The sequence below is a fragment of the Malaclemys terrapin genome, chromosome 2 (assembly GCF_027887155.1).
Source record: "Malaclemys terrapin pileata isolate rMalTer1 chromosome 2, rMalTer1.hap1, whole genome shotgun sequence".
Lineage (NCBI taxonomy): Eukaryota > Metazoa > Chordata > Testudines > Emydidae > Malaclemys > Malaclemys terrapin.
This window is the reverse complement of record NC_071506.1, coordinates 267293271-267306410: the sequence shown is the minus strand read 5'-3', so window position 1 is coordinate 267306410 and position 13140 is coordinate 267293271. Positions and strand designations below refer to the sequence as shown.

The window sequence follows — 13140 nt, the reverse complement described above, 5'->3', positions numbered from 1 at the left end:
ATCCATCCTCTTCCTCACACTTTGTGTCATCTTCAGCAAAACCAAGTGGGATCTGATTCACCTTTGCTCTCTGATGCAGGATCTCCAGGTCTTTTAGAAAGGTTGTCATTGAGCTGTCGAGACTTTCAGAAAAGAAACAGCTGTAAGTCCGCTATTTTTTGTATTTATGCAACCCTAGGTCAGTTCCTACCCCACTACACCCCATCCTTGACTGCTACTTTCTATAGTCTATTTACTTGAGCAACATCTTCACCGTTCATCTTCTTCAATCAGCCATGGTTGCCTTCCTCCATGGCTCGGTGCCCATCATGCTAGTCAGTCTGCCTCACGAGTGCTTGAGTCTCGGGGTCAGGTTCTGAGGTATCTGTCAATGACTGGGCCAAAGGATTCCCCTTGACAGCTCCCTGCTCCTCAGAACTGTTGCTGATGTAGTGCTTTCTCCACAGACAACTGAGTGTGCTCAGAGCTAAAATGAATTCTGTAATTCTCATGGGGGTAATGAAAGAGGCCATGTTTTCCCCTCAGTGTTTCCACGATGTCTGAAAAATATGCTCTTGAAACAAAATGGCTTATTCCACACAGCGATGGGGATTCAGGGGTGGTACTGCCAACCAGCCAACTGTTGAGCTCCGGAGATTGAGGGTTCTGCCTAGATCCTCGTTCTATGCCTATTCCGATTTATACATGTTTCCCTTCCAGGAGGGCATAAAGGAGTAAAACCTATGCCTATTGGAAGAAGGTGGTTGGAGGTGTTCTTAGAGGTGTCACAGGCCCCTCTTTTGAATGGATTTCCCTGTCCCTGAACTTGCCCTGATTGGTCAAACCCACTCTCTGGGAGGTCGTACAAAGCTGAAATCCACTCCAATTGATAGAGGGTGGTAGGAGGAGTTCTTAGAGGGGTCACATAATACCTCTTGTTTTTAGTCATATGTTAATCTCAACCCTGGAAGTAATTACCCAGAGAGAGGGACTTATGGTGACAGGTGGAGGGGGCCTTAGAGGTAAGTGGTGGAGTCAACTTTTGATTGACTTGTATTCCTAGCCTACTTTTAGCTATCAATTGTAGTGTAATTTAGAATGATGTTTGCCTGTCCTCATTATAACACCCCTGATAGTGAGTAGATGTGAAGTGCTGTGTATTGTTTTGGTGATTAAAAATGGCTCTCCACTGTTCTTGTAATACAAATATTCTTTGGTGTGAATCGTCATTTATGAATCAAAATGATTCAAGATCATTATAGCAGAAATTCTCAAATAGTTTAATTAGAAATGTATTCTATGATATACAATTAAGAACCACATCCCTAGATTTTTAAGATATTAATCAGTCAGTCACTAGTACATTCTCTGCTTATCACAAACTTCTAATCAATTTCAGATTTTTACATTGACTGCAGCAAATTTGACAAGCAAGCTTTCCACAACCGAAACACTCAGTTACCCAAAATGGCGGGAGCTTTTATGAACTTGTACTTGCTGACCTTCAACATTTCCAGCAGGCAAGAAATCAAAGATAATACCAATTTACAAATGACTTTGCTTTATCTGAAAACTTTACTCCTCTGAAGAGCTGAGGATTTTAGTAGTGCTGTGGTATGTTGTGGTGGTTTTGTGATGTTAATAAATAACTAGCAAGAGTTAGTTAGAGACCACCAATCTCACCTTATTTTATATCCTTTGAAAATCATATTTCAACTTAGAATTCCAGAAGTAAAATATTAGCATATTGAAGCAAAATGAACCTTTTGCATACTCAGCACTTTTGAAAATTGGACCACTTGTTTAGGTGCCTAAACATGAATTTAAGACCTAACTTTAGGCACCAGTACTATAAAGTCTTAGCCTTATGTTTTATGAAGCAGAAGAGCTATGCAGTAGTGGCCAAATAAAAGTACAGCAATATTTAAAAGAAAAATATTTTATATAGCAGATTTTCCATTTGTAGAATGACTTGAGTGGGTCTTTCTATACTGCAATAATATAATGCATTGCATTCATTGAAATACAGACTGAGGGGCAATGGGTTACAGCAACCAAATAGTAACACACGGCTGATATTCTTGTTTTATAATTTATTTTTCCATAATTGTGTTGAAAGCAATATGTTAATCTACTTTTTCTCACTTTCAAAAATTTTATTATGCTCATGTCTACAAGAAATGATTTCGTGCTTCAAAATGAGAAAATACTAGTTTTGAAAAAAAGGTAAAATGAGTAAGGAGAGGGCAGTAAGTCACGATAAAGAAAAAACACTTCTTGAATTATTTTCTATGCAGTCAGTCTTCACATTTAACTTTTGTTTAACCAGGCCACAAAGAATTAGGCTATTTTAAAGAGGAATTTGTGAACAGGATGAAATATAACTAGAATATAAATAATATAAGGTAGGAGAAAGTACTAATGATTCTCTATTTTTCTTTAATTTTTATTAGTGGTCCTATACAGCTTTGAAAATGAATTTCACTATAAAAGTGCTAAGTATTATTTAATAACTGTTTACAAATGACTAAACTAGAGAAGGTTACTCTCTGGATGCCTGGGGTCTTGAAGGCTGATGAAGGAAATAACTTAGTTTTAAAAGACCAGTCTTTTCCTTTGTGACCCTTCAAGACCACACTCACTTTCTAGGTTTTTTACTTTATCATTTCAGTGCTTTTTTAAAAGTGGTGTTAGGTTATAATAAAGGGTTAATGGAGAGTAATCATAAATCATTTTTCCTCATACAGAAGGTATTGGGAATCATAAGTGAGAACTTATTTGGGCCCCAATCCTGCAAAAAAAAATTCATTGGAGGAGACCCTTTCCTGAAGTCCCATCACACTCAGTGTGGATGCATGGGTACATGCATGTATCTGCTTTGCAGGGTTGGATCCTTAATCAGCATGCTCTAACATTCATGTAAGCTCTGTTATTCCAAGCTACCAAATCCTTTATACATTCTGAATTAACTTGTTGCACACTGAAATGACTAGACCAACTCAAAGCGTGACCAATATTAGAACACAATACAAGAATTTCCTTTTTGGAGGAGCTTTTCCATCATATCTGTCTTTCTGCCTCTGACCATAATACACAAATCTAATGTGCCTGTGTAGTGCATAAGTAGTAGGATAATGGACAATATACATAGTCTTAGGATCTGTGGAATGTGCTCAGTATTGTGCTGAATATAGAAAAGGTGCAGTCCCTGCCCTGAGAATTGTTCTGATGATACATGATAAAAACAGCATTCTCAACACATTAGTTTTTCTTCTGCTGTCTCCATGACATTGTTATCTCCTGCCCATCCACAAATGTCCCTCAGAATTTCAACTCTCAACTTTTCCACTTTGGGTGTCACTCATAAAGTAATAAATTCATCACCTGAGTTTCTAAAATGCCCTGGACTGACCACAGCAATGTCTCAGCACATTACAGTAGGAAGATGCAACATCAGGACATTGTGCTACAACTGCCAAGAGACACTTTCAGCTTTGATAACCCTGGAAAATGTCGTTTGTTCATTTTAGCCTCTTAAAACTTTTTAAACATCAGAAAAAAATGGGTATAAAAATATTCTAAAAGTTTTGTGTGTCCCTATCTTACTCTGCTCATTTCTGTCTTCAGTATCATAAGCAATAATATGTTTAAAACCTTTTTTTACAACCTGAGTATTATGATATATCATGTGGCTTAGGCAAACAAGTGTCTACCTATGTTGGTATGCTATAAAAGTCTAGAAGTCAAACAGATTGTCCCCTCTGCTTATCTCATATTGTAACCAGTTGCACTTCAGTCTGGCTATATATTTGTTCTGAATATATTCAGGTAACTTTTTATTTATATTTGTAAATGTAACTATTTAATATTATAAAGGGAGAAAAGATGGTCTTGAGGTTAAGGCCCAGGACTATTTCACTCCACCACAGACTTTTGTGACTTGTGGCAAGTTGCTTAAATTCTCTGTGCCTCATTTTTCCATTGCTATGGAAAATAGATAACAGATAATGCCTTCTTCAGGTGGGTGTTGAGAGGATAAATTCACTAATATTTGTAAAACTACATCCTTAAATGAAAAGCATAATAGAAATGTAAATTTTTATTACTGCTTTTATGGTATTTCAATAGAAGTGTGTTACATCCTAAAATGAACATAACTACACAGTTCCTATAGAATTGCTACAATATGCAATATTGTATAATGCTGTGGTATTTGATCTCTGTGATGCAGTATGGCAACCATTATAATGACCCCAGCAAGAGTATCCAAAAATAGAGGTACACAAGATGAGGGAGAATACTGTATCCATTTAAAGCAGTAAATGAGAAAGAATGTAATCAGCCTAATGAAATTTATCCAAGACACTAGGTACAACAAACAAAAGCTTTTCCCTACAACCAGAAAATTCAGAAAAAGTGATATTCTAACAAAAAGTCATTAAAATTACAGGACAGGTACAAAATCTGTTCTGGTTTTTCATGAGATGATATTGGTATATATCTCAGAGCTATGGTATTTATTGTTTTATATAACATATGCTTGAATGTATTTGTTACACATTTAAGATATTTGATACCTTCTATCAGAGGGGTAGCCGTGTTAGTCTGAATCTGTAAAAAGCAACAGAGGGTCCTGTGTCACCTTTAAGACTAACAGAAGTATTAGTCTTAAAGGTACCACAGGACTCTCTGTTGCTTGATACCTTCTGTGTTTGAAAAAAATACCTTATCCTCTTCTACATTAAAAAAACACTTTGTATGTGTATATGTAGAATGACCATTTCTTTCTATGGTGTGTTGTTTTTTGACAACCAGGAAAGTGTTGACTTGGGCCCTTATCCTGCAATGTCTCCATGCAGGTGGATTCAGTGGGGCTTTGGATGAGTGCAAGGGTCTGCCTGCAGGGATCTGGTTGCAGGATTGAGCACTAGGATTCAAAATTTGAGGAATGATAAATGAGTGGCCTGAGCTGAGTTTTACTGGCAGTCTTCCCAATCCAAGAAAGGACCTGCTTCCACTTCTGCTCTTTTTGAAATCAGTGGGGGCAAGACTGGGCCTGATCCTGGGAGGCACTATTTAGCTTTCATTGTCTTTGAAGATGTTTGCCATCTAGTAAAACCAGGCCCATAAGCTATTCATTCTCAGGTTTTAGGCTAGATTTGCTTCTTACATGTTTGGGTTATTTCCTTTCTGTAATTATGTGCAACTCCTAGGTCTACAAGATAATGACAGATTAGCCAATGCAAGTGAGTAAATTAAAAGGCAAATTAACATAGGAAAGTAGGGCACATGACCTCCCAAGCACTAGTGTCATCCTGCAATGGATTCTAAAAGAGCCAACCATTAAGGGCTAAAGGAAGCTTGGCTGAATGAAGGACTAGAGTTCTTGTAATAGTAGGGAGGGAGTTTGTTTGTAATTGGATCAGCCATTATGGCTCCTTGGTCTCAGGCACCAGGGTATGGACAGGAGACATCAGAATTGTGGTCAAAGAGAAGGAGTTAGAACAGATCCCATCTCAAGTGTAAGCTAATTTTTTCCTTCAGGCGTTTGCTGCTCTTAATCTGTGGTTGAAAGATAAAGGTTCACAATCTAGGCAGATTCCTGCAGAGTAGGGCATATGTCCACTTCAGTGCAATGTTGGCTTTGTTATACTATACTTCACCTCTTTGAAAGGACTGAAGCTGATCGTGACTTAAGTTATCAAAGAGAAAACTTTATTAGGACATTCAATATCAAAACTTAGCTTTTACACTAATTAGAATATTAACTGTTTATTTTACCTTGTTTACAAATGTACTTTACTTTTTATATTTAGAATCACTTGGCTAACATAAGCAGCAATTAAAGTTATCACCTACCTGCACAATCAAGGTGGCTTAAAAATGTTTTATATAGTTTTTAGATTGTTATAAATGTTCAGTTTGGAACTACCTGAAGATTGATAGTGATGCATTTGAAAAGCATTATTTTTTTTATTGATTCTTAATGTAGTAAATTACTAAAGTTATTTGGCAGCAAACAGAAATGGCCTGTGATGTTGTTCACATTTATTCTCCTGATAGCATCACGATTTGCATTAATTGCATCGCTAGTGCACTCACTTATATTAAAAGGCTTCTACTATAATTAATCCTTTTTATTTCAGATCATTTGGGCACAATTTCTGGCAATAAACACTCATAAAAGACAGACACTTGAAAAATAACATACAAGTTTCTTCCATATACCTATTGCTATTTTTTCTTGACATAGAGTTATTGATAGGCTTCTAGGAGCAAGTGTTGCAAGTGGCTAAGAATTAAGACCAATATGAAAAATGCTAAGTGGATTATTTTGCATAAAAAATAGACAGTTTCTGAATTTGTGTAATTAACCTGTGTTTAGAAAATACCTTGATTTATGCCTACATTTGTATTTCAGTTGCATATATTATGGAAATTTAATTTATAATCCATTTAGCTGATGTGATCATGGTTTTTAGTGCTATCATTTATTAGTCCTTGTATATAAAATGCTTTAAAGGTTTAAACCTGCCTTGTGTAAAAAAAAAAAAAAAAGAAAAGAAAAAATTATACCTCTGCATTTACATTTTATGAGTCATAGATGGGATTCCATTTTAAATTCAGGTAGCTTTGATATATTTAAGGAATTACAATGGTTTTATTGTTACTAATGCTGGAATGGCAAACAGTGACCTTATACATTGCAAATTAATGATTTACACTTTTAGTTTACTTTTAAAGTCAGCTACACAAATGCGGGGTTCGACTTCCACACCTTGAATAAATCATATAGTTATATGTATAATACATCCTTTGGCTTTGAACTCATTATTCATGCATTCTTAATGGTAAGTCTAACAAGACAACCAAAAAATGTTCCTCCAAAAGGTTAAGCAATTGTGAGTTTTTTCTTTAACACCTTTGTTAGGCTATCACTGGGTGATTAGTGCTCTTCATTGTTTTCCTTGCTTACATATTATTTCCTTTTCTAAATACTACTGCAATCTCAGGGGAATTGAGTAACACATAAAAACTAAACTTTCAAACAGCAGAAAGGGAAACTGTCAGTAATAGCCTCCTTATGCCCCTTTCCTGTTCTCTCTCCATTGGTGTGGTGTGAAATACTGAGGTCATGATTGTTGAATTGTGGTCTAGAGAAAAATGCTAATGTGGCTAATGAACAGTAGAAGGAGGTCTGAATGTAAGCTGCACATTTTTATCTATTTTTATGTTAAAAGTGTATAACATTTGGATGCTTTCCCCTCTCTCCACCTCCCCCCCAACACCTCTATAAAATTTTAATCTTCTCTCTCTTCCTCCACACATTTCCTCTTCTCCCTCTTTTTGAGGATGGCTATCATTGGATATTTTCTCTGACCGACAGGTTGGTATATGGGAGGAATATGCATGGACTTTACATAGAGTACACCTCTACCTCGATATAATGCAGTCCTCGGGAGCCAAAAAATCTTACCGCATTATAGGTGAAACTGCGTTATATTGAACTTGCTTTGATCCACCAGAGTGCTCAGCCCCCCTCCCCCCGAGACTGCTTTACCGCGTTATATCCGAATTTGTGTTATATCGGGTCGCATTATATCAAGGTAGCAGTGTATAATCACATTTCAAAGTTTGACTCAGTAAAAAATGGATTAGTGGGGTTCCATGTAGGCTTCACAATTTCTAGATCAAATACTTTCAGTTTACAGGTTATAAAAATAAAAATCCATCAATGATGTTGGGAACTGAAAATCAAGGTGGATTCTTTCATACTCTCACATCAACAATAATAAATGTTTAGCCAGGCTAACTTATGCCTTTGATTGCCCCTATGCCCCACCAGTGACTTCAGTTTGGTATATTGCACAGGTATAGCTGATAGGCATTGTAATTGGAAATTTGCAAATCATGTTGACAATACACAATAAGGAATAGAATCCAGCCATTTCTCTTTCTTAGCTTTGTTATTTCTTCCAGTTAAACAGGAGTAAAAAGTAGTAACTTATTTTGTTCACCAAAGTGTGCAACATTGACTCTGAGTACAGAAAGAATGAAGATCTGCTATTTATTAGTAAGAAGAGGCAATTTTTACATAGTTATTTTTCAGAGTAGAATCGCACTCACCTTTTACCTTTGAAATGGCGGGCAAATTAGAGGTAAGAATGGAAACTCTGGAATCTGCTTCACAGTAGCTGTATGGGTTGACTAATGGCATAGAATAGACATCTTTCATCTGATTTGAAGACATTCTGGAGGAGGTGGTATTGGCACTGATAACCCTTGTTTTTCTTGTAAATGAATGATGGTGTCTAACAGGTTCCCAGCAACTGTTATAGTCATAGTGTCGATATATGTTAGAAAGAGTGTGAAAATGCCATGGCTTTTGCAACGGGCAGATAACTTATTTGTAAAGTTTTAAAGCATGATATTTCAATAGCAGGATTGTTAAAATTTCAGATTACAGTTGCACATGTAAATGGATACAGTACATGGATATTTTTACACCAAGAGGTTCTACTCAGACATTACATTAAGGGAAAGTTACAGAAATGTAAGAAACAGATGATAGATATTAAAAATAACTTTCGTAGTACCCATAATGAACGCTAATGTAGTTTTCTTAATTGTTTTTATTCTTAGGCACTGTATGAAAATATGCTGGTAGAGCTGCCATTTGCTAGTTTTTTCCTCTCAAAGTTGCTGGGGACAAGTGCTGATGTGGACATTCATCATCTGGCTTCATTAGATCCAGAAATGTACAAAAATTTGCTTTTTCTCAAGAGCTACGAAGGGGATGTAGAAGAACTTGGGCTAAACTTTACTGTGGTGAATAATGACCTGGGGGAGGCACAGGTAAGTGTGGCATTTTTTCCCCTTCCCAGCTTGACAAGTTAATCATTAATTTCCCTACTACATTCGTATTTGGATGTAAAAGTGATAAGGCACATGTGTAACAAGTGCTGTTTGTGCAACTTTAAGTAAAGAGGCACAGTGATTCTGACTATTTCAATATTTGGAGTAAATAATAACCGATCCTATACTTATCAAAAACACAAAAAAGACTCTCATTTGTGTCAGCATTGCTTATTTGTTGATAAAAAGTCTGATAGTTCTAGTAGTAAATTGCCCCAAATATCCTAGTCAATTTCTTGAACAAAGTATTTTATAATAGTAGGAATACTTCCTAATATGCTGTGTATATTTTTCCTCACTGAGTATCTCCAATGCTGCGTCTTCTGCTGTTCTGATCTTCCCCAAGTAGTAAGTGTTGGAAACGGACCTGATTTTTGTCAATTTCACTGCTGCCCACAAGGTTCTGAACAGCAAAGCTATGAACAGCAGCAGAATCACAAGAGCAGTCTATCTGCATGCTTCTCATGCAGATTTTTCAATTAACACTCCAATATCAGGATATCCTTTAGTTCTCAAGCTTAAGCAAAGGAGTGATTGCTCTTCTTTGTTAAGTGCTTTGAGATCTACCCATGAAAAGCGCTATATAAGATAGATGGTATTTTTACATCTCCCGCATTACTTATAATCGCTCCAAAATAGCAGTCTTCACAGTTTTGTAATATATAGCAGCATCCTCTTTCAGGGTCTGATGTTAGCTTGTACCTCTTCTATAAGAAAGGAGGCCAAACAGATAACTTGGGACCCTTCTTCACACTTAGATGTAGCAAGCCTCATAGTTTTTCACTAAATAGTGACCAGGTAGATCGCTGGGTCCTCTTCATTTCTCAGCTCAGACAGGGAAAGCCTGAGTTTAGTGGCAGCCTGGCTAATGAAACGGTTAATGAGCCTCTGCAGCAGCCACTCCGGGAATTTGTAACTCTTGGTTCCAGTGCTCCTTCTTGCAGCAAGTCTGGGTTCTGGTACTTTTGGCGTACTGCTTAATCTTGCTGCTGTTGTTTCTACTGTTCCATCATCCATTTCTCTTCCTTTTGCAGGATCTTAGAACCTGACACCCTGTTACATTCTTAAAGTAATATCTTCAAATTTGGGGATCATAAATCACATTGAAAGGTGGCCAATTTTCTAACATAAATAATAGTTCATGTAAAATGTAATCCATTAACATTTATTTCTGGATTACACATCAATATGCTGAGATTTGTGAGTTATGCATGTCTGTATAACAACATCCAAAATTGAAAGCAGTGATCCAATATACTGTTGTATGGGAAATCATTTTCTCAATTGTATCCATCTACAAATGTTCATGTCAAGTGTTTTGCAGTTGCCTTAGAACTGTCCAGTTAGTGGACTTAGTTTTATCACTTATTGATACTTGGTTGCTAAGGTCACCAGATATGCAAAGTGGTTGCCTCTACTTATAAACATGAGTGTTTGTGATAATAAGCTGCTATTTGTTTTGTTTTAAGTATTAGTCCAATAGCATGAATTACTCCTTTCAGAGCATTTAAAAATTGAGGTTTTAATAATACGACAAAAACCAATTCAACACCCAATTCAAAAAGTTGTTATTTCATGGAAGGATTCCAGTCTCTGATCTATTATAACACATCTGGTCCATCTGTACTCAGAAAGTCAGCCAAACATCCAGTGGAGAACGTAGAGCAACAAGCAGCTGGAGAGATTAAAAACAAAAAGCTGCCAGAAGGAGCATTGAGGAAGATTCTTCTTGATGGAGATGCTGCCAGCTCTAACTATTAATACAAAAAAATTATACCCAAGTGCATTCTTGTCAAGCAGTTTGAATTCAGATTCTCTACCAAGGGGGTGCAGTTAATAGTAACAAGGGTTTTGATTGTTAATTGTAGAATATCTTTAAAAGAAAGGTTGAACATAAAATGCACTTCTGAGTAACTAACTGAAATTCTGTCAGGTTGTTTAAAATTGAGTGTTCTTGTTTATACTTGGATAAAGAACATTTTAGCCTTGAAGAATGAGACCCCCTGGATTTTAGTGTAATTGCTGCAGGACTAATTGATTTTTTAATTATCTTCTGCATTTGAGTATTGAGGTTTTTTCTAGTTTTACTTTAGTATGCTAATAAACCTCATATAGACAAATACATTCTGTCCTGTGTTTGATCACCAGAGCTTGCTTAAGCATTGAGTACTAATTAACTGTATTAAGGTAAGGCTAATTCACTTTGTCTGGAAAAGAGCTGAGTATTTAATTTATACTATATGTCGAGTGTACATTATCTCTAGTTTTCAGCTAAACAACCACTTTAGTTCCTAATGAATTAGTGCCTAATAAATGCACCATAAATCTACCATTGTAAATAGCTGTCTTCATAACAGTGCCCACCCAGCAGCTGTGGCACAGACATTATCTACAGTGAAAGTCACTTTCAGTAAGGATTCTATCAGCAAGAGAGGTTGGAATTCTATTACCAACACATTAGGTCCAGTCCAACAAGGTGTTAAATGCTCTCAGTTCTCATGGACTTTCAGTCAACTTGAGGTTGCACTCATTAGGATTTCTAGTTAGGAGAAGGAACACTGTACCAGGCCATTTGAAATAGCAGTAGCTCCTGATAAAGAGCTAGCTCCTGCAGTGACACTGGCCTGGTTTTTCACTGGGGGCTCAAGTGCACAAAATGGCAGCCAGTAATAAAAGTCTCACGGGAAAAGGCTCCTCCCAAATAGCTATGTATATTGACTCTAATTCTTTCTGTACTTTAACTCCTGGTTTGGCAGCTAATAAACTAAAAACTCTTGTAAAATGCTCAGAACATAAGGATGAGACTAAGTTCAAACAGTCTTTAAAAAAAAAAAAATAGGAAAACTCTTTCCTCTTCCTCAGAGTCCTCTTTGTCCAATAAGGAAAGTGAACTCCGTCATTTGTTTTGCTAAGAGTTTGAGTCTTCCAGCTAAAGGAGACTTTTTCCCCTTTTAGACCACACACAGGGTAGAAGGTATGATAGATATGACAATATCTTGGATAAAACTTATTGAATTAAGTTTTGTAGGAGTTCATTGTACTAGAAATGCAAATGTTTATGTACTGTGGATGGTGTATGTATTTCCACAGGAGGGGAGACCACAGCCTTCCAGGAACTAAGCTCAGTATGGGGTGGTTAGGCAGCACCTCCAGAGAGCTGGCAGCGTCTGGAGAGAGGCTTGCATCTACTTGTTCAGACTGGATTCTTCAGGAACCAACAGACAAAGGGAGAATGTTTGATTAAATAGCCTGAGTTAAAACTGACTCACGTCTTTTTTTCTGATCCAGCAGACAAACAGCACTGCTGGTCCAAGGGGGGGTCCCAGTCCTTAGGGAAGAGTTGGAGGGTCTTTGGCCCACTGAGATCATACAAGATTTGGTGGCTAGTTTTGAATAAAAACTGTTATGAACTGGTGATCACAGGAATACCCCGTGTGTGGGGTTTGAAGGACTAATCACCAACCAGAGCCCTAGTTGGAGGTGATCTCTGGAAGCTTTGTTAATGTGTGTAGGTTCTTTTGTTGTTCGAATGTTTTCTTTGTAATGCTTTTACCTTAAGAACAAAAGTGCTTGCTTAGAAAGAACTATGTGGTAACTTGTATGTGCTGGGAATTACACTGATTACCATCACTGAGGAGAGAAGCGAAGCAAGCCTGCTTAGGCACTCAACTTTTGGGGAATAATACAGTGTAGGAATGGAAGTCTTCAACCTGGAAATATCCCAGTCCCAAGGGAGAGACAGACATGTATTCACCCAAGAGAGGTGATGGCTGAGGAGCCTGCTGGACCATCAAGGGGGAATCAGGTGCTCTGAGCTGTGACAGAAGATTCTCTGAGGAAGAATTTTGAGGCCTCAGAAGTTGCTATGAAAGCTTCTGTCGCCACAGAAAAGGAACAAATTAGTGCATCAGAATCGCCTCTTCTCGTCGATGGTCAGCTGCCTCTGGTTCAGGAGTCTGGTTTTGGGCTGGCAGTGTGGGGCATGGGCATGGTGGCAGTGCAGCCCCTCCTTTCTCCTTCAACACTCATGCAGCTGGTTATCAATCCAGATACATATGTCAGTGTACATTTCCAAGCCCATGGGAGGCTCCATGTGGGCTAATTTTGTCCTTGGCTTCCTCACTCAGCTCAATTCAGAACTGGTATAGTAGGACTGCCTCACTCGATTCCATGTCTGCCAGTGGAAATGTGCTGCATAGGATCATAGTCAAGCCCTGACCCTGTCAGAGCTTCCAAGGATGGCTT

The 13140-nt window shown here is 37.5% G+C and overlaps 1 protein-coding gene across 1 annotated transcript in view; it reads left to right on the top strand.

Moving 5' to 3' along the window:
- The window catches only part of UBE3C (ubiquitin protein ligase E3C), a 178164-nt gene that overhangs the window by 133496 nt on the left and 31528 nt on the right, over positions 1-13140 (top strand). Inside the window, exon 19 of the mRNA XM_054021103.1 lies at positions 8623-8835. Coding sequence (XP_053877078.1) covers positions 8623-8835 — 213 coding nt within the window. The remainder of the gene's footprint in view (positions 1-8622; positions 8836-13140) is intronic.